This window comes from Theropithecus gelada, chromosome 18 (genome assembly GCF_003255815.1).
Source record: "Theropithecus gelada isolate Dixy chromosome 18, Tgel_1.0, whole genome shotgun sequence".
In the NCBI taxonomy this organism is placed as follows: Eukaryota; Metazoa; Chordata; class Mammalia; order Primates; family Cercopithecidae; genus Theropithecus; species Theropithecus gelada.
In genome coordinates this window covers 15,713,126-15,733,650 of record NC_037686.1, presented here as the reverse complement: position 1 = coordinate 15,733,650, position 20,525 = coordinate 15,713,126, and the positions used below count along the sequence as shown (strand labels likewise).

Sequence of the window (20,525 nt, the reverse complement as noted above, 5' to 3'; positions counted from 1 at the left end):
CTAAAGAGGGTGGTTTAGCAGGCAGCTTGCTTTCATGAGCTGTCCTCACTGAAATACATAATACATAGCTACAGTTTATATAGTTGGGAAACTATATAGTGGTTCTTCCTTTAAAGAAGTAATTGGCCAGGCGCGGTGGCTCACGTCTGTAATCCCAACAATTTGGGAGGCCGAGGCAGGGGGATCACGAGGTCAGGAGTTCGAGACCAGCCTGACCAACGTGGTGAAACCCTGTCTCTACTAAAAATACAAAAAAAAAAAAAAATTAGCTAGGCATGGTGGCTCACACCTGTAATCCCAGCTACTCAGGAGGCTGAGGCAGGAGAATCACTTGAACTCGGGAGGCAGAGGTTGCAGTGAGCCAGGATCACACCACTGCACTCCGGCCTGGGCAACAAAGTGAGACTCCGTCTCAAAAAAAAAAAAGTAATTGATTTTCATTTCTGACATATATATAAGAAAGCTGAGAATGTAGAAAGATTAATTTCATGTTCACAGTATGATTTTACATGATAATATTTTGTAGTAGCAGAATTTGAACTTCCATAAGATTTTTGTAATTGTCAGCTCATTTCTAGCCTAATTATAATTTTTAAATTCCTGAAAATTTGCGCAAGTTGGAAACTTTTAGGTTTTCTTAGTTAATCCTTTTTGTGGACTATTTAGATATCAAGGGAGTTTCCAGTGAGATTTTTTTTTCTGTTAAAATGGTAACTACTGGAGCTGGCCAAGGTGGCTCACGCCTGTAATCCCAGCACTTTGGGAAACTGAGGCAGGAGGATAGTTTGAGCTCAGGTGTTCAAGACCAGCCTGGGCAACAAAGCTAGCCCTCATTTCTATTTAAAAAAAAAAAAAAAAAAAAGAATTCGCTGGGCATGGTGGCACATGCCTATAGTCCCAGCTATTTGGGAGACTGAGGCAGGCAGATCACTTGAGCCCGAGGGGTCAAGGCAGCAATGAGCCGGGATCATGCCACTGCACTCCAGCCTGGGTCACAGAGGAAGACCCTGTCTCAAAAAAATTAAAAATAAATCAAATAATAAAATTCTAACCATTAAGTAGATGTAAGTTCATATAAGGCTTTGTCTTTTCTGAAGCCTTCTGTTGTACTATGTATATGCCTCTAAACTTACTGAGTATAACATACAGTAATACTCTCTCTCTCTATATATATATATATATATACACACACATTATTATTTTATTTTCTAGTATAAAAGTGATGTAACTAAAAATAGAAAGTAAAGTCCTATGAACCTAAATATCAACTGTTTGAACTAAGGTCAAAACGATCATGAGTGACCATATGGCTGCTTCAGTCTTCTTGGTTAACGAGCAAATACCGGCTTAAAGCCTTTGTACATGAGCCGATTTGTACTATCTCAGAAATCCATGGAACATGGAACTCGGGATGAGCAATTCCACAGGTTTCCATTAGGTCAGCTGCAGGAATCAAGAGCTTTCCATGGGAAGAAGAGAGGGCTGAGAGGCTTTCAGTTTTAAATGATCCTGTCATCAAAACTTTGCTTCAACAATTGTTCTCACTGTTACTAAATCTATATGCCCCCAAACTGTGTTTTATAAAATATAAGAGGCTGGGCATGGTGGCTCACACCTAGCACTTTGGGAGGCTGAGGCAGGCAGATCGCTTGAGCCCAGGAGTTCAAGACCAGCCTGGGCAACATGACGAAACCCCATCTTTACCAAAAATATAAAAATTAGCCAGCCATGGCGGCATGTGCCTATAGTCCCAGCTACTTGGGACGCTGAGATGAGAGGATCACTTGAGCCTGGAAGGTCAAGGCTGCAGTGAGTCATGATTGCGCCACTATACTCCAGCCTGGGTGACAGAGTGAAACCCTGTCTCAAAAAAAAATTTTTTTTAATTAAATAAAAGATGCCAGGTGTGATGGCGCACACCTGTAATCCCGGCACTTTGGAAGGCCAAGGTGAAAGGATTGCTTGAGACCAGGGGTTGGAGACCAGCCTGGGCAATGTAGCAAGATCCTATCTCTATAAAACATTTTTAAAAAAATTAGTCAGGTATTGTGATGCCAGCTACTCAGGAGGCTGAGGTGGGAGGATTGCTTTAGCCCAGGAGTTCCAGACCAGCTTGGGCCACATAGCAAGACCCCATCTATAAAAAAGTAATAAAAATTTTAAAAAACTGGCACAGTGACATACATCTGTAGTCCCAGCTACTCAAGAGGCTAGGGCAGGAAGATTGCTTGAGCCCAAAAGTTCAAGGCTGCAGTGAGCCATGATTGTACCACTGCAGCCCACCTGGGCGACAGAGCAGGACCCTGACATACATACATACAAACAAACAAAAATAACAGCAGTTCGTCTATGAGAATCATCATATTTTATCTTTTCTGTTACTTTATTAGGCAGGAAAATTTATTACTTTATTAGCTAGGAAAATTGACAGGACAAAACTTAGAAATGGTGCTTATTCCTGCTGTTACGCAATTTTGTGATGCCTCCTCACCACCACCATCTACCCCCAGCCTCAGTCTCCCTCCTCTCCATTCCCCACTCTTCAAAGCCCATCTCAAGCACCCTCCCCCACCACAGAGCCTGCCTCTTGGGAGGCCCTACCCAGCCACACGCGGCCTGCAGCCCCGTAGGATGTTACCTGCCTATGAACTTGAGACCTTTTATAGCAGTGTTTCTCCACGTGAGGCCCACCTGCCACCTGCCTACATAATCAACCCACATGACTGGTCAAAAGGCATATTTCTGGATCTCACCCCAGACCTACTGAAGGCGGGGCTGAGGGTGGGGCTCTATGAGTAGGTATTTTGAACAAATACCTTATTCCCAAATTTAGAAACTATAATATCTTATATTTATGATTCATATTTTATAACCAGATTATGTGTTTTCGAATTACTTATAATTAGCTCAGATGTCCAGTTCAAAGAGCCAAACAACTCAACGCTAGATGGGAAAAGAGAATGCCTTAGCTGTAGCACGTGACGAAAACCATTAAGGGTTTTAGTTGACCACAAACTCAATGAGTCAGCAGTGTGATGTGGTTGGTAGAAAAGCTCTTTCTAATTTAGGCTGCAGAGATAAAAGTAGAGTAGAGGGAACACAGGAATATCCCATTCCACATTAGAGCACGTGTACTTTATAGTGCTCTGCTTAGTTGGTTTCTGTTTTTTTTTTTTTTACTTTGTTTGTTTGTTTTGACACAGTGTCTTGCCCTGTCACCCAGGTTGGGGTGCAGTGGTGTGATCTTGACTCACTGCAACCTCCACTTCCCGGACTCAATCGATCCTCCGACCTCAGCCTCCCAAATTGCTGGGACTCCAGGCGCACACCATCACGCACGCCCTGGCTGATTTTTGTATTATTTGTAGAGATGGAGTTTTGCCATGTTGCTCAGGCTTCTGCTTTGTTTTTAGGGCCTCACTTTTAAAGAGACCTGGACAAATTGGCACATGTTAAAAGGAAAACACTAAGTAGGATAGTGAGAGACACACAGAATGTGCCATAGCTATCCACTCTTTTAATGGACGCAGGTCTTGTCCCATGAGGGCAATGGCCCCAGAGGGTTACCCCATAAAAACTCCTTAATCTCAGTGGTCTGCCACTGGGTTCCGTCACAGGGAGAAGACGGTGTTTGCCCGGAAAGTCTCTGGCCAGAAGCCCTGGGAGGCTTTCCTGATGATTCCAAGAAGAACTGACAAGACTTGCTGCAGACTTTCTGTTCTGTGTTTCTCATATTGAGAAGCAAATAGATGATTCTGCATTTGGCACAGGAATTTTCTAAGTTAATTCATAATAACTAACTTGGTCAAATAACTGTAATGCATCTCTAGCAAGCCACCCACATATACAACATAATCATGTCCTTAGGATGAACTCTGCCATAATTATAAAGAAAAAGAAAAAGGGATAAAAGAGGGAAAGTAGGCCAGACGTCGTGGCTCATGCCTATAATCCCAGCACTTTGGGAGGCTGAGGCAGGCGGATCATTTGAGGTCAGGAGTTCAAGACCAGCCTGCCAACATAGTGAAACCCCGTCTCTACTAAAAATACAAAAATTAGCCGGGCATGGTGGTGTACAGGCAGGAGGATTGCTTGAGCCCAAGAGTTTGAGACCAGCCTGGGCAACATAGCAAGACCCTGTCTCTACTACAGATTTTTTAAAAAAATAACTGGATGTGGTGATGTACGCCTATAGTCCCAACAACTCAGGAGGCTGAGGTGGAAGGATCGCTTGAGCTGAGGAGGTTGATGCTGTGTTGAGCTGTGGTCGCACCACTACACTGCAGGTCTGGGTAACAGAGGGAGACCCTGTCTCAAAAAAAAAAAAAAGAGAGAGAGACAAGGTCTTGCTATGTTTCCAGGGCTGGTCTTGAACTCCTGGAACAGTAGTCCCAGCTACTCAGGAGGCTGAGGCAAGAGAATCGCTTGAACCCAGGAGGCAGAGATTGCAGTAAACCGAGATCGCACCACTGCACTCCAGCCTGGAAGACAGAGCAAGACTCCTTCTCAAAAAAAAAAAAAAAAAAAAAAAAAAGAGGGAAAGTGAGTTTGTTATTATCTTTGGGAAAACTCTCTTCCTAAATTCTATGTATGTGAGGAGCATCTGCTTGGTGAAATATGTGCCTGCGCCACCTCTAATGTGTTTATGTTTTGCGTGTCCATAGGACGGGGGCACCGCCCTGTTGGCTGCCAGTCAGTACGGGCACATGCAGGTGGTGGAGACCTTGCTGAAGCACGGAGCAAACATCCATGACCAACTTTATGTGAGTGCATTTCAGGGGGACATCAGGACATTTCTTATCACACACAAAATTGCAGTCTAAATTCAGATGCCAGAAATGCCAACTTCAAAAATATTGTAGTGGACAGTAGGACTTTGGTCTGAGTCAAGAGAAAAATATGTAGCGGACCAGATGGGCTTTTTTAAATATAGAAATCATGTATTGGCCAGGCACGGTGGCTCACGCCTATAATCCCAGCATTTTGGGAGGCCAAGGTGGGTGAATCACAAGGTCAGAAGTTCGAGACCAGCTTGGCCAACGTGGTGAAACCCCAGCTCTACTAAAAATACAAAAATTAGCTGGGGATGGTGGCAGGTGCCTGTAATCCCAGCTACTCAGGAGGCTGAGGCAGGAGAATTGCTTGACCCAGGAGGTGAAGGTTGCAGTGAGCTGAGATCACACTACTGCACTCCAGCCTAGGCGACATAGCAAGACTCTGTCCCCCGCCACAAAAAAAAGAAACCATTTTTCTTATTTACCCATCTCTGTTCTCCCTTTTAAATCTGTTTGTTGTGCAGATGAAACATTTCATGTACCTATGCAATTAAGACCTTCGAAAATCATGTGATGCTTATTCGTACCATGACAAACCACAAAGCCCAGCATATGGACTTGCTGAAAACCAAAATATACAAAATTTTCCTAAATGTGCTCATTGGATATAAAAAATATACTGTTGTAGTATTTGTGAGGAAGGGCACAAAGAGGAGAAATCGAAGGTATTTGGAAGAAAAGCGAGGTTGGATGGATGAAGACCTCTGTGAAATATATGCATGCCATTGACCTGTGAAAGGCATCCACTGCTAGTGCGGGTCTGTTTGCAGCTAACTGTCAATTAGTACATCACCCAAGGGCCTTCCAATTGATTGTTACTATAATGCCATAGGATTTATGGCAAACATTACTCCAGTTTTGTAGGAAAAAACAGAATATAGGGAGATGAATAGACTTGACAGTCTCATGGTGAAGCGTGGAAAAATTCCTGCTTCCAATGATCTAGGAACTGTGTTTTAGGCTGTCCTACAGCTAGCCATTTAACCCTTATGCCTGGGGCACTGTACTTTCATAGACGTGTAATGAGCTGTGTAGGTGTGAACTTTTCCATTTGAACACCCTTTCCAGAGTTTACATGGTTAACCCTGACAAATCACAGGCCTCTTTGAAATTCATAGCAGCTAGCCTCACCCTCTGCACTTCAAAACCTGTAACACTCTTTGAGCCTGCAACATTACCAGTAGAATGATTGAATTACTTGATAAAGAAGCAATTCTCAACTCTGGCTGCCCATTAGAATTATCTGGGGAGGTTTAAAAAAATACCAATTTTGAGGCCCACCACAGACCAACAAAACTGGAGTCTCTGAAGGCACAGCTTGGGCAACAGGTGTTTCTCACTTGTAGCCACCCTAAGAAGCACAGGTCCAAAGGTTAGATATGTCTTTGGCTATATATAGGTAAAGTATATCTGAGAATGTGTAGTACATATATATATATACACATTGAATAGGAAAAGCCAAAGTGTTTGGAAAAGAAAAGCCCCTTTCCATAGTAATTTCATCTCTGTTTTAAGGTGACTCAAGAAATTTCGTGCATTATAACTTCCATTTTATATTAAGACCTTTACCTTTACCCAAACAATCTAAATGTTTTCTTTAAAACAATTGAAATTGTTTGGATGGGCGGGGCAAAACTGAAACTTGGAATGCACAGTGAAAAATTCAATGCATGGGTAGCTCATCTTGGAAAATTCCTGACAGTTAAAAAAAAAATTTTAAAAACAAAAAAAGAAAAAGAAAATTCCTGAGAGTTTTCAGCAGCTAAGGGCATGGTAGACTTTCTGAAAATTTTATCCCCATATAAAACATCTGCTTGAAAATCTGTACAGGCTGATTAATTTCTTAATGATTGCCTGGAGGGCAGTTTGGCAGCTCAGCTGACACCCACTGGAAATCCAGGACCCTCCACGTGACACACGTGGCTGGACTTGCAGGGAAACGTGTCTTATATTTTTGCTTGAGGTTAGTGTTCCCAACGGGAGGTGTGGTAATTAGCTGGGTTCTAGGTGTTTTCCTCTAGGGTGTGCTCTGGTTTTCCACTGTGGTCTGAAAACAATGAAGCTCACCCTGCGCTGTGAAGGTTATCAGGCTGCAGGGAGCATCCAGGGAAAATGCATGCTCTCAGCTGCGCCGTACATCTGCTGAAAGCACCAGTGATATATGTCCAAGAAAACAGAAATGCCCAGAAGGCACAGATACTCAGTTAAGAAGAAAACTAAAGAGCACTGGAAAAGGGACACTTGCTCTAGGCTTTATGCAGGAGTGCTTTTTTGTGTTTATAGGTGGTGTTGGTGTCTGCTGGGCTGGCAGAGAAACACTTTGTGGAGATGGTTTCTAGGGCAGTTTCATTGAAAACATCTTCCGGGGTTCTTTTGTGTTTTGTTTTGTTTTGTCTTGTTTTGTTTTAGAGACAGGGCATCTGGGTGTGGTGGCTCATGCCTGTAATCCTAGTGCTTTGAGGCAGGAGGATTGCTTGAGCCCAAGAGTTCGAGACCAGCCTGGGCAACAGAGCAAGACCCTGTCTCTACTAGAATTTTTTTTTTTTAATTAACTGGATGTGGTGATGCATGCCTGTAGCCCCAACAACTCAGGAGGCTGAGGTAGAAGGATCGCTTGAGCTGAGGAGGTTGATGCTACATTGAGCTGTGGTCACACCACTACACTCCAGGTCTGGGTGACAAAGGGAGACCCTGTCTCAAAAAAAGGAAGAGAGAGAGAGAAGGTCTTGCTATGTTTCCAGGGCTGATCTTGAACTCCTGGGCTCAAGCAATCCCCCTGCCTCAGCCTCTTGAGTAGTTGGGACCACAGGTGCCTGCCACCGTACCCAGCTGCATATTGTATCTTAATTCTTGCAGAACTCTCATGTTGGGGAACAAGGATAAGGGGACAAGAAAGAGAAAAGGGTAGGAAAGATCTAATTAGAAGGACACCTTTTACTCTCAATTCTTTTTTCTTTTTCTTTTTTCTTTTTTTTTTTTTTTTTTTTTGAGACAGGGTCTCACTTTGTTCCCTAGGCTTGGAGTGCAATGGCACAAACATGGCTCACTGTAACTTCAACTTCCCAGGCTCAAGTGATCCTCCTGCCTCAGTGCCCCCAAGTAGCTGGGACCATAAGCACATGCCACCTTGCCCAGCTAATTAAAACAATTTTTTTTGTAGAAATTTAAAAATACATTAAAAAGAAATTTTTAAAAAATGAGGTTTGGGGGATTTGTATATCTATCATTTGGCTCTTCATTGACAAAAAGGTGGAAACCGACAAAGAGATGGAGATGGAAACTTATATTAAATGTGTATATTTTAAATCTAATGTATTTTATTTTATTTATTTTGAGACAGAGTCTCACTCTGTTGCCCAGGCTGGAATGCAGTGACACAATCTTGGCTCACTGTAACCTCCACCTCCTGGGTTCAAGAGATTCTTCTGCCTCAGCCTCCCGAGTATCTTGGATTACAGGCATGCGGCACTACACCTGGCTAATTTTTGTATTTTTATTTGTTTTTTGATTTTTTGTTTTTTGAGGAGGAGTTTTGCTCTTTGGTCCAGGCTGGAGTGAAGTGGTGCGATCTCAGCTCACTGCAACCTGTGCCTCTGGGTTCAAGCGATTCTCCTGCCTCAGCCTTCAGAGTAGCTGGGATTATAGGTGGCCACCACCATGCCTGGCTAATTTTTTGTATTTTTAGTAGAGATGGGGTTTTGCCCTGTTGGCCAGGCTGGTCTCGAACTCCTGACATCAGATGATCCACCTGCCTCGGCCTCCCAAAGTGCTAGGATTACAGGCGTGAGCCGCCGTGCCCAGCCTAATTTTTGTGTTTTTAGCAGAGATGGGATTTCACCATGTTGGCCGGGCTGGTCTCCATCTCCTGGATTCACCTACCTTGGCCTCCCAAAGTGCTGGGATTACAGGCATAAGCCACTACGCCCACCCTAATTTCTTTTAAAATAAGTGTGAAAGATAATGTTTTTAATGCTTTTAATTTGTTCTCTCTCAGGATGGAGCCACTGCCCTCTTCCTAGCTGCCCAAGGTGGTTACTTGGATGTTATTCGATTACTGCTGGCTTCAGGAGCAAAAGTCAACCAGCCAAGGCAGGTAATGTCCACTGTTGACATTTGCCCAAGCACATGGAGCATGGGGCAGGGAGGGCTGGGTATCCCCTGGCAGCACATACCTGAGATAACCAGTAAGCTCAAGGCATCCTTTAAACCTTTCTGCTTCTGCGATGAAAAGTTAACCTTTGAGTAGGGTATCTCCTGTTGTATGCTCTGAGCTGACCTGAAAGCCTATGAAACCAAGCTGACATCACAGTTCAGTACTTTCAAAACTTAAGTGTTTGATGTCTGAGGTCAAGTACACACTCTGCCACCTCCTATGCAAACGAATTATGGCTGCACTGATCTAATGAGTGCAGGCTGGCCTGGGACTAGGTAAACAGATGTGGGTCGGGTAGCCTGGCCCCTGCTGATAATGCTGCCTTACTACCTGCCCACCAGTTCTTCCACCAAGCCAAAGAGGAGCCCATGGCATTGGAATCATTAGGAGGTTCTGCACCTTCATCTCTCACAATTATTATACTGTTGAGACTTCATTTACCAACAGCAAGCTAACATCTAGCAAGTCAATTAACTGACATTAAAAGAACATAAGTGTAGGCTGGGAGCTGTGGCTCATGCCTATAATCCCAGCACTCTGGGAGGCCGAGGCAGGAGGATCACTTGAGGCCAGGAGTTTGAAGCCAGCCTGGCCAACATGATGAAACCCTGTCTCTACTAAAAATGCAAAAATTAGCCAGGCGTGGTGGCACATGCCTGTAATTCCAGCTACTTGGGAGGATGAGGCAGGAGAATCACTTGAACCTGGGAGGCAGAGGTTGCAATGAGCTGAGATCACAGCACTGCATTCCAGTCTTGGCAATAGAACAAGACTCTGTCTCAAAAAAAAAGAGTAATAATTTTAAAAAAGAACAGAAATGCAGGATTATACAGGCAACACTTTGTAAACAGTGAAGAACCTTCCAAATGTACAGTATTATAATTAGCTTCTCTTGTGTAGGTACTATTTTTGTCCAGATTAACTTTTTTTTTTTTTTTTTTTTTGAGACAGAGTCTTGCTCTGTCATCCAGGATGGAGTGTGGTGGCACAATCTCGACCCATTGCAACCTTCGCCTCCTGGATTCAAGCAATTCTTGTGCCTCAGCCTCCCAAATAGCTAGGATTATAGGTGTGCACCACCACGCCCAGCTAATTTTTGTATTTTTAGTAGAGATACATTTTGGTAGACAGCCATGTTTCCCAGGCTGGTCCCCAACTCCTGGCCTCAAGTGATCTGCATCCCTTGGGCTCCCAAAGTGCTGGGGTTACCGGTGTAAGCCACCATGCCTGGCCCCAGGTTAATTTATTTTTAACAAAACATTTCAAATTAAGGAAACATTACTAAGAAGGTAGTTTCCTAGGGAAAAGTCAAGCTGATTTTGTACCCAGGCACATCTCCGCTGTAATATGACCTGATACAGGAATGCCTCTCTGTGTTCACGTAGTGAATAGCTATGAGGACTTCAAGGTTGGTCTGAGCTCTTGGGCACAGGTTTCTTTGGTCTTTAGAAGCCCAAGCACATAAGGAGCCTGAGAAAAAGAAAGAGCCTTTGGGCAGAGTGGTTTGAGGTTAGAAAGGCGAAGTGGTTTTGAGGTCAGGAATCCCGAGTTCTCGATCCATCTCTGCCAATAATTTGAGCTGTGTGGTTTTGAACAAGTGAAGCAACCTCTCTGGGCCTGACTTTCATCACTGAAAATTAGGAGACTGAGCAGGATGAGCCTGATGATCTCTTCAAATGCCCACATTTTAAATAACTGTTTTATTCAACATTCAATCAGTATTTCTTGAGTACTTACCATGTGCCAGACAGTGCTATCAATGTAAGGTTATATTTTTAGAGTTGTAAAGTTTTTCTGAGGTGGCCTCAGGAATACTCCTGGAAAAGGAAGCAGTTTCAAAAAAAGTTTTACTTCTGTACCAGCTAGAGTTGACTTTTGAGGATTGGAGTTTAATCTTTTCGTATTGGTCCTTCTTATTGTGTTGTTGTTGATTGATTCTGAATCAGAGGCTTCATTTTACTAAAATTAGTAAGAGGAATTGGTTATTTTTAGATTGTGTAAGTTTGATTTTGGGGCCATAATTGAAGATACCACTGAGAATGTGAGGTTATCAAGATTATCAAGTCCTCTCTGTTAGTACATCCTTCCAAAATAATTTCTGGCACTTTGAATTTTATTCTTTATATGCCTAAAGTACTATTTGTAAAAAACCAAGCTGATATAAGAGATTATATTTCAAATGTTGCATGAGCCCTGCCCACTTAAATCTAAAATGAGTCATGCAGTGATGTTGAAGCCAAGAAGTTAAAGAGTAAACCAACATTGCAACAGTAGCCACAACACACCACAGCTGTTTTTTCTTCCTCAAGAGTTAGGATAACCTGGTCAAAGTGGATGACCTAGTCTTTGCGTGCAGGGATCCTCCCTCTGGTCAAGGAGCAAGTGCTACACCTTCTAAAGACTGCATCTAATGCAATTGTTTTGAATTATTTTGAGTTCAGCCCTGAAAGAATTGTTATTCAGGAAATGGGTGTCTTATAAAATAAGAATTGCTTTGGGGAAAAAAAGGCAATGGAATTTTTCCTTTTTATAGAGTATATACCCCATTGTGCCCTCAAATTATAGTAATTTGTATTACCTACTGTGAGCTTATAATTAGAGGTTGTTATCTATCCAGGTCAGACTAGCTCAAGTTCCGTCTTCTCTGAAAGTGTAAACTCTGCATATTTATTCTGTTCCAAGAAAACAGTGCCATGCGTATGATAAAAGTGATACCAGTCCTGGCTGACTTTGTCACACGTTATAAGGAGGTTTAGAAAAAAAAAAAAGTCTAATTAAAAGTTTCTATTAAAATGGCCTGCACATGGTAAAATATACTATAGGTAGAGCATTTGGAAACCAATATTTTATTCTGAAATCTCAGCTGACACATTGAGTCATTATTGGAAAAATCCTTGAATTTACAAAATGAGGACAAGGATACCTGCGTGGTTTAATTTCCTAATACTTTTGGCTAAATCTGATTTGTAATTGTTGCACTGCCATTCTGTGAAGCCCTACCATTTTATTATGGTATCCTGTAACAGGATGTTGACAAAGTTACATTGAAATTACTCAGCTGACATTTGATATGAGCTTCAGGGAATCTGAACTGTAGTGGGAATGACTTTTCTTTGTAACTCTATCACTGAGAACTAAATGAAGACCTTTTTAGTACTTTGGGATGAGGAATCATAATCCCAAAGCTAGTCATAGCCAGACAATAGGAAGACTATGTTCTTGATTTGAAACTTGAAAAAATATTTTCCTTCCATATTGTCCTAAGCCAAAAGGTCAAGAGTCACAGAGATCATTGAAATAGAGATTTCACTCTAAAAATTTATTTTCATTTCTTTCCATGTATCCTCACCAAGTTGAATTGATATGAGTCAAACCTTTTTAATCACTAGCTGAGGTGGCTATTTCTATTTTTCTGTTAACCAAATGCCTTGACATATATTTTCCCAACTCAACTCACCCACCTTATTAAAACAATACTTCTATAGAATGCAAAGATCTGATCCTGTTAACCCAGAGCTGAGGTTAGTCAGTCATAACTCATCTCTGTCTAGTCTTTTTCATGTGCTGAACAGTATTTCTTTGAAGCCTGGAGGAAAAGCTGTCTGATAAAGTGCCTTCTCCTAACAGAAGCCTTGACTTGTACACAGAGTAGCTGGGGCCAGAAAGTAAATGTTCTCCCAGGTCAGAAGCTTGGAGGGGTGAACCCATCAATGGCAGTGGGAGAAGGAGTCAAAAGATTGGCATAGAATCCTGAGGCTTTGGAAATGGGAGCAGACAGCCATAGGAAGGCCTTGCTGCTTGTCAAGGGCAGGGACTCTGTCTTGTGCCCTTTGCACATGGTGCACACTCAGAAAAAGTGTGTTGACTGCCAGAAGGTCCCCATGGCTGGTACAGAGCACCAAGAAGGTCTGGAAGCCTGCAGCATTTAGTGATCAGTGCCCTGAGAGTTAGAAGAAGGCTCCAGATATAGGGCCCAGACTCAGAAGCAGGACATCAGCCCCAGGAAGACTGTAAGAGGCAGCTAGGGAGCAGACCCAGATTTTTTGGGTGGAGAGCAGCTTGGAAATTATGGGGATATGGATATCTTAAAATGAAACACAGTTCCCATTTTGCTTATTAACCGTGTGACCTTAGCAAGTTGCCTACTCTCCCTGAATTTATTCAGTATTCAGTATTTTTAGGACTACTGCAAGAATTAAATAAAATAATCCCTGCAAAACTCTTAATGCAGTGTCTGATACACACCCAGTGCAATGTTAGGTATTGCTGTTATTATCATTTCTATGCCAACCAGGCCTCATTGGAACAGAAAAGCCATCAGAAATCAAGGCTGCACTTTCTCTAGTGAGCCATGTGTTCTCTGTCATCTCAAAGTCCCTTCATATGTCTTTCTCTCCCCACTCCTTTCTTTTTTTTTACCAGTTTCGTCTGCTTACTTGTATGTGGTCCCCAGGTTTATGGATCAGACTGCCAAACTCTGGGGATAGCCATGTCATTGTCACAGCTCATCTTTGTGCACCAGGCCACAGTGACTGGCTGGCCTGCCTGTCCTCAATCCTATCACCCTTGACTGGGGAGGATAGAGTTGGACCATGGGCAATGCAGCATCTGGTAACATCTCTTACAGACCCATTTGCTGGGCCAGGCACACGATGCAAGGGATAATCATAAGAAATAGGCTCCAGGTCAAGGTAGGGTAGGTAAGAAAATTATCTCAATATTGAACTCCCTCTGCCACGGGCAAGGTTCCTCACAGCTCTTGGACTCCCAGCTTAGAATAGAATTGGTCCCCAAGACTTTCTGACTGGCCTCACCCTGTAGGTAGAAGTAACCAAAGTGTGAAGACTGGAAATCGGGGGAGCAAAGAGCTAGTGCCGCTTCAGATACTCACTCCCACAGAAGAGGATGGTTTTAGTTCTTTTTCCCAAATACTCTCAGGAGCCTAAATAAGACCATGCACGGTTAGTCTCTAATACAGGTCATGTCATATACTCCATCTCATGCTGTGATCTGGCTGTAACAATGATCTCGAATCAAATGAGGGAATAACACAGTTGGAGGAAACTACAAAACTCACTCTATTTATCCATCCATCGGTACTCGAATCCTTTCTATGATAATCAGCTACTGTTGAACACCTCTAGGCCTGGGGGACTCGCTCCTATCTGCTCAGTTTCTTTGGTCTTAGCCAACCCTCATTAAACTTTTATACATTGACCCCAAGTCTCCATGTAGCTTTTACCCATCTGTCTTCTTTCTATCACTTGGTCTGAAAAATTGGTCTAAATCCTTTTCTACTTGATGTACACACAAATGGTAAAAGACAGCTATCATAACCTATGAATCTCATCCTTCTTCAAGGTAAACGTTCTATTACTTTTTTTTTTATTTTTTTTATTTTTTAGATGGAGTCTCGCTTTGTCACCCAGGCTGGAGTGCAGAGGCATGATCTTGGCTCACTGCAACCTCCGCCTCCCAGGCTCAAGCGATTCTCCTGCCTCAGAATCCTGAGTTGCTGGAACTACAGGCGTGCGCCACCATACCCGGCTAGCTTCTATATTTTTAGTAGAGACGGGGTTTTGCCATGTTGGCCAGGCTAGTCTCAAACTCCAGGCCTCAAGCGATTCACCCACCTCAGCCTCTCAAAGTGCTGGGATTACAGGTGTGAACCACTATGCCTGACCATTACCTTTTTAAAAAAAGTGCTGTAGAGGTTATAACTTCACAATGATTTATTTGATTTAATATCAAAGTATTAAAAATATCAAAGTATATGGAAGTATTCAAAAACCTATTTGAATATTTTTAAATGTTTTTTCACATTTTGATACATTCCAAAGCCCTACAAAAAGGAACTAAATTGACTTACTTTTCATCATTTTCAAAATTATTTTTATATCTTTAATTAAAAAAACATAAAAAATCATTGTTCTTTTTTTATGGAGATGGGGGCCTCACTGTGTTGCTGAGGCTGATCTCGAACTCCTGGGCTCAAGCCATCCTCCCGCCTTGGCCCCACAAAGTGCTGGGATTGCAAGTGTGAGCCACTGCACCCCATCATTTTCATGATGCAAATGAAGGCTCTAACCATTATACCAGAAGGAAAAAATAAGAGAAAACAGAAATTAAGGTATACAAAAGAGGAAAACCTCTCCTAATTCGTAAACTAAAGAATCAGCTGATAATCTGATTTGACAATAATGCTCTAACTCACATGCAACTCCCTGGGTTCCAAAATCAGATTTGGAGATGTAATTACCAGTAATGAAATACACAGGCGGCCCCCAAATCTCATTTTACCAGTCATTCCTACCTGCTCACAGTCAGTTATCTCACAGGGTCTATGGAAGAATCAAATTAAAAAGCATATGGAAGTATTTTGTGAACAAAAGTACAAATTAAGGGGCTTATTGTTTCTCATGATAAATACTACTCAGATGCAGTTAACATTTCCTGAGCATCTGTGAGCCAGTGCTCGTGCTCACCACCTTTCTATATGTTTTCTCACTTATCTCTGTGAAGCTAATAATGTTTCATTAGAGGACACTCAGACTGAGAGTGATTTGCCTAAGGTCTTATAGCCAGGAAGAACTGATGGCTTTTTCCACCTCCCATGCTATTCCAATTAAGATGACATATTTGATGAGTGTTATCATTGATGTTCTAAATTGATCATAATAATTTTTTGGCCAGGCACAGTAGCTCATGCCTTTAATCCCAGCACTGTGGGAGACCAAGGCGGGTGGATCACTTGAGGTCAGGAGTTTAAGACCAGCCTGGCCAACATGGTGAAACCCCATATCTACTTAAAATACAAAAATTAGCCGGGTGTGGTAGTGCATGCCTGTAGTCTCAGCCTCTCAGGAGGCTGAGGCAGGAGGATCTCTTGAACCTGGGTGGCAGAGGTTGCAGTGATCTGAGATGGCACCACTGCACTCCAGCCTGGGCAACAGAGCAAGACTGCATGATAGATAGATAGATAGATAGATAGATAGATAGATAGATAGATAGATAGATAATTTTTCACANATAGATAGATAGATAGATAGATAGATAGATAGATAGATAGATAGATAATTTTTCACAATATAGCACCTCTTAGCACTTTCCCATATGTTAGTTTCAGTTGTTAATACAAGTTTACTAATAATGACCAAGCCATTGAAAAGCACATCGAATAGACAGCTGGCTGCCATTTTTTGCTGGCTGCCTCTCCCTGCCCGCCCTCTGGTGGAGAGAGCGACAAAGAACAAAACAGACCCAGAGCAGGCATGGAGGGAGAAGCACCTTATTATTAGCCCTGGCTTGGACCCACAATCCCCTCCTGCCTCCCAGGGTCCCACCCACCCCGCTCTGGCTATAGCAGCTGGATTTCCCACCCTGCGTGAAGGAGCCATGCCTGTCCAAGCCACCGTGACTGTAGCTGCTTTTCCTTCTTCCTTAAACGACCCTTCCCCTCTGTCCCACCTAGCAAAATCCTGGTCCTTCTTCAAGACCCAGCTCAGATAGCACTCTATCCAGGACACTGAGCCCACATTCCCCACGCAGCAGCCCTCCCTCCTGTTTCATTTTGTGCATTTCCGTCCATACTTTATGATGGCACTGCAGTCATATGGAAACCTCCATGTCTCTTCTCCAGGACTTACTTTTAGCACTCTGCTTGAGACTTAGAAGGCTGGGCTCATACCTCTAATCTCAGCCCTTTGGTGGAAAGATCGCTGGAGGCCAAGAGTTCAAGAACAATCTAGGCAACAAAGCAAGGTCCCATCTCTACAAAAAGGGAAAAAGAAAAAAAAAACATAGCTGGGCATGGTGGTGCACACCTGTAGGTGCACCTAGCCTACTAGGAAGGCTGAGACAGGAGGATCATTTGAGCCCAGGATGTTGAGACTACAGTGAGCCTTGATCATATCACTGTACTCCAGTCTAGGTAACGGAGTCCTGTCTCGAATAATAATTATCGTTATTGGTTTCTTGAATGATTAATTAAATCCTGAATTAGGAAAATCAAATAAAGAATATGGAAGTGCTTTTAAACTAAAGTACAAATTAAAGTACAGATAGCTCATGATAATATTTAGGTTCAAGAATATTTCCACCAAGAGGACCCTGGAACAATTATGAAGTAGGTTAAAGTGTCTTCCGCTTCCCTCTGTCCTTTGTTTCAGCACCTCTTCCACTGTCTCTCCCAAGACAGGTCCCAACATCCTGTGACTGCTCTTCAGCACCCCCACATCCTCCTGGGCTCCCAAGTCACCAGCTTCCCCCACCCAGCTCAGATGTCTTCATCCTCGCTCCTTTCCTGGTTCAGCAATGGGCAACAATCTTGTACCTACTTCTGCTAGTAGGCTAAGGTTGAAATTACACATTGCAGCAGAAAATGTAACTTTATGTTCTATAACTGAATCATTTTGCTCATCAGCCCCCCTTCCCCTGATGGGTAATTCAGTCTTATCTGGCTAAAACAGTCTCTTGGGGCACATTACCATAATTACATCAGAGGTTACCTTTAGCCAATTCTGGATCCTGCTACCTCCTGCCCTTCTCTCTGAAGGGACCTAAGAGTCAGACTGTCATCCTGGCATTGAGATGGGCATGGGGAGACTCATGCGTGGCCCTTGCACTGGTCCACAAGCATCTTGCACTGGTACACCCCAGGGATGCAGCTGGTCTCGCCATTGTCTGCTGGCCTGGCCATTGCCTCTACTCAGGAAGTCAGGGCGCTATGGCCTTATCTTCCCAACCCCAGGCTCACTCCAGCCCACTGTTTCTCTGTCACTTCTGATTTCCCACAGGCAGACAGGACCCTGGATGCCTAGGTGCTAGATGGATGTGGGCCATGGGGACTAGGGGACCATTGACTCTGAAACTCCCATGGCCATTTCTCTCCTATCTCCCGGGCTCCAGCAGAGAGCAGAACTTCTCTAAAGGGCTTGTCACTTTCCCGGTTTCTCACAAGAAGAGAAAATCCTTTCCCATCTGGAATTCCCCATAACTGACCTGGTGTTTCTACCACCCCTAGGTTACCTCTCCCCCACAACACACCCGAGATTCAACGCAGAGGGGGAGGAAAACGTGGACATTCTCATCTGACCTCCGCCTTCCCCCTCCCTCTCTAGCTCCTTCACACATGGGAAGGCTTTTCCAGTTTCCATCCCGTCTGGTGGGAACCACTGTACTGTCAAGTCCTTCTCCATCCCTTGCATGTTTTACTTTTTTCTCCTCTGGAGCAATATATCTCCACCTCATGGCCTAGTGTGCACAGAGAAAGCAATATTGGAGAAATACTCCCAGATATACGCGGAGGAAATGTTCCCCAAAATGCTGTTCTGCCGTAACTAGTTTATGTGCATCACTTCCTAGAAGACACAACAACACATTCCACATAAAATTAAGCCCCCTAAGAAATGAGGTGGCTGTGCAGGGTTCTGGACACCAGACTAGAAGAGTAGGAGAAATGAGTTCTCTGACCTGCAGACCCCACCTCAAAGGAAACTGCCTGCTTTTCTATAGGAATGAAGGGTGTGTATTGTGTGAACATTAAGGTGTGACCCACTGGGAAAGCAAAGAAATGGACAGTCTGGGGGGAATAGACCGGCTTCTCTCTGGGTTTGTGGAATTTGGTTCTGCTGTGGTGTATGTATACAGCTCAGCTGCTCCCCCAAGCCTTCAGAGCAAGGTTCCCATGCATCCTTCCATAAAGTCTGTACCACACTTTTTGGTAAAAGATCCAGCCACAAAATGGATGATTTTATAAGCCAAAATTTCAATACTGGCAATTATTCAAGTAGCCCAGGCTCAGCCATGTGCCGTCTGCGTCCGTGGTCTACACACACCTCCTCCTTTCTTAGTGCCTTCTGGGCGGTGTGGATCAGCTGGAGAGTGTGATCTGCGGTCAGGGAGTGCCTTTTCGCTTTCAGACCCCTGGAGTTAAAGACATTCTGTGAGCGGGTGGGGCCGGGCGCCCCGCTCACGGCGGCCGCCGCCTCCTCTTCCCGCAGGACGGGACAGCGCCCCTGTGGATCGCGTCCCAGATGGGCCACAGCGAGGTGGTGCGGGTGATGCTGCTGCGCGGAGCCGAGCGCGACGCTGCGCGGAACGTGAGTGCCCGGGTCGCGCGGCCACAGAGCGAAGCCTCCCAGCGCGCCTGTGCGGAGAAAACGGGTCTTGACTGAGTCTGCAGCCCACTCAGACTCAGGGTTTCCTCCCAGCCTCCACCTGCTCTTGAGCAGGAAAACAAAGTCAAGGTCCGATTCGGTGCTGCTCGGTCTCTCTCCTGCTCCACCCGAGATGACCTTGGGACGCACTAGAGAGGGTGGAATCTTAGCCTCAGGCCTGGGGGTGGTAGAGACCGGGCCTCCCGGATGTCCTGGGGGCTGGGGTAGGGGGATCCCCTGGCTGGTGCTGCGCCTCCTGCAGGCCCTGCCTCTCGCCCCTGCTCCCTGGGGCTGCAGACCCCCCTGCACCCCGTCCCCTGTAGGCCCGCAGTCTCCACTGGCCTCTGCTGGTGTCACCTAATACTGCCTTTGTGTGCCCCACAGCAGGCCCTTTTCCCCACAAGGAAGGCTTGAAGAGAGCCTGACCACCTATGCTGTTTGCTTTTTGTGTTTTGCTGTAGCCTTTGTATAACCCTTGCTTACATAACCCACCTTCTCCTCTCCAAGTCTAAGCTCCAAAAAAGGGAAATCACCAGATGCTTTCGCCACCATTTCACTGCCCTCTCTCCCACTCTTCTTCCCACAATCTCTGAAGCCAGAAAAGAACCCCCCCGCCCCCCAATTCCATCTTCCTTCTTTCTGATTACAGATGAACCCTAATGGCAGGCCGAAGTAGTTTCTTGGCTACAGGAGAATTGTGAGCTAAATCCTCCAAACACAGCGATTGATATGTGAAAACGGGACAAAAAGGAATTTGGAAACTGTGTTCTTGAGCCAGAAAATAATAACAGAAGCTAAATATTAATTTTTGAATTTGGCTTTTCATTCTTTTTTAGCAGATTTTTTTTTTTTTTTTTTTTTTTTTTTGAGACAGAGTCTCACTCTGTCACCCGGGCTGGAGTGCAGTGGCACTATCTCAACTCACTGTAACTTCCACCTCTGGGTCCAAGCGATTCTCCTGCCTCAGCCTCTTGAGTAGCTGGGATTACAGGCACGGGCCACCACACCCGGCTATTGTATTTTTGGTAGAGATGGGGTTTCAAGTGACCCTCCTGCCTTGGCCTTCCAAAGTGCTAGAATTACAGACGTGAGCCACTGCACCTGGCCTTTTAGCAGATTTTAATCTGTCCCCCATGCCCCTAACCCCCACTGCCCACACACAGGCGGATACCTAGAGCAGACTAGGGCAAGGTTGTATAAATTTTTTTAGAAACAGTAAATACAGCTCAACAGTGATCTAAATTATTAAAGACAGTTAACCATTTCTGCTAAGTTATGAACAGCAGAGAATGCCTCTTTGATGCATCCATGGCCTAAAAATATGCTCTGGAAATTCCCCTTGTCCCTGCCCAGTGTTCTCAGGAACTATAGGAGTATGAA

The 20,525-nt window shown here is 44.2% G+C and overlaps 1 protein-coding gene across 2 annotated transcripts in view; it reads left to right on the top strand.

Annotated features, from left to right (window-relative positions):
• The window catches only part of ANKRD29 (ankyrin repeat domain 29), a 64,056-nt gene that overhangs the window by 24,447 nt on the left and 19,084 nt on the right, over nt 1-20,525 (top strand). For both annotated transcript variants that reach the window (XM_025365702.1, XM_025365701.1), the window contains exons 5-7: nt 4,665-4,763; nt 8,830-8,928; nt 18,990-19,088. In XM_025365702.1, the coding sequence (XP_025221487.1) occupies nt 4,665-4,763; nt 8,830-8,928; nt 18,990-19,088 (297 nt within the window). The remainder of the gene's footprint in view (nt 1-4,664; nt 4,764-8,829; nt 8,929-18,989; nt 19,089-20,525) is intronic.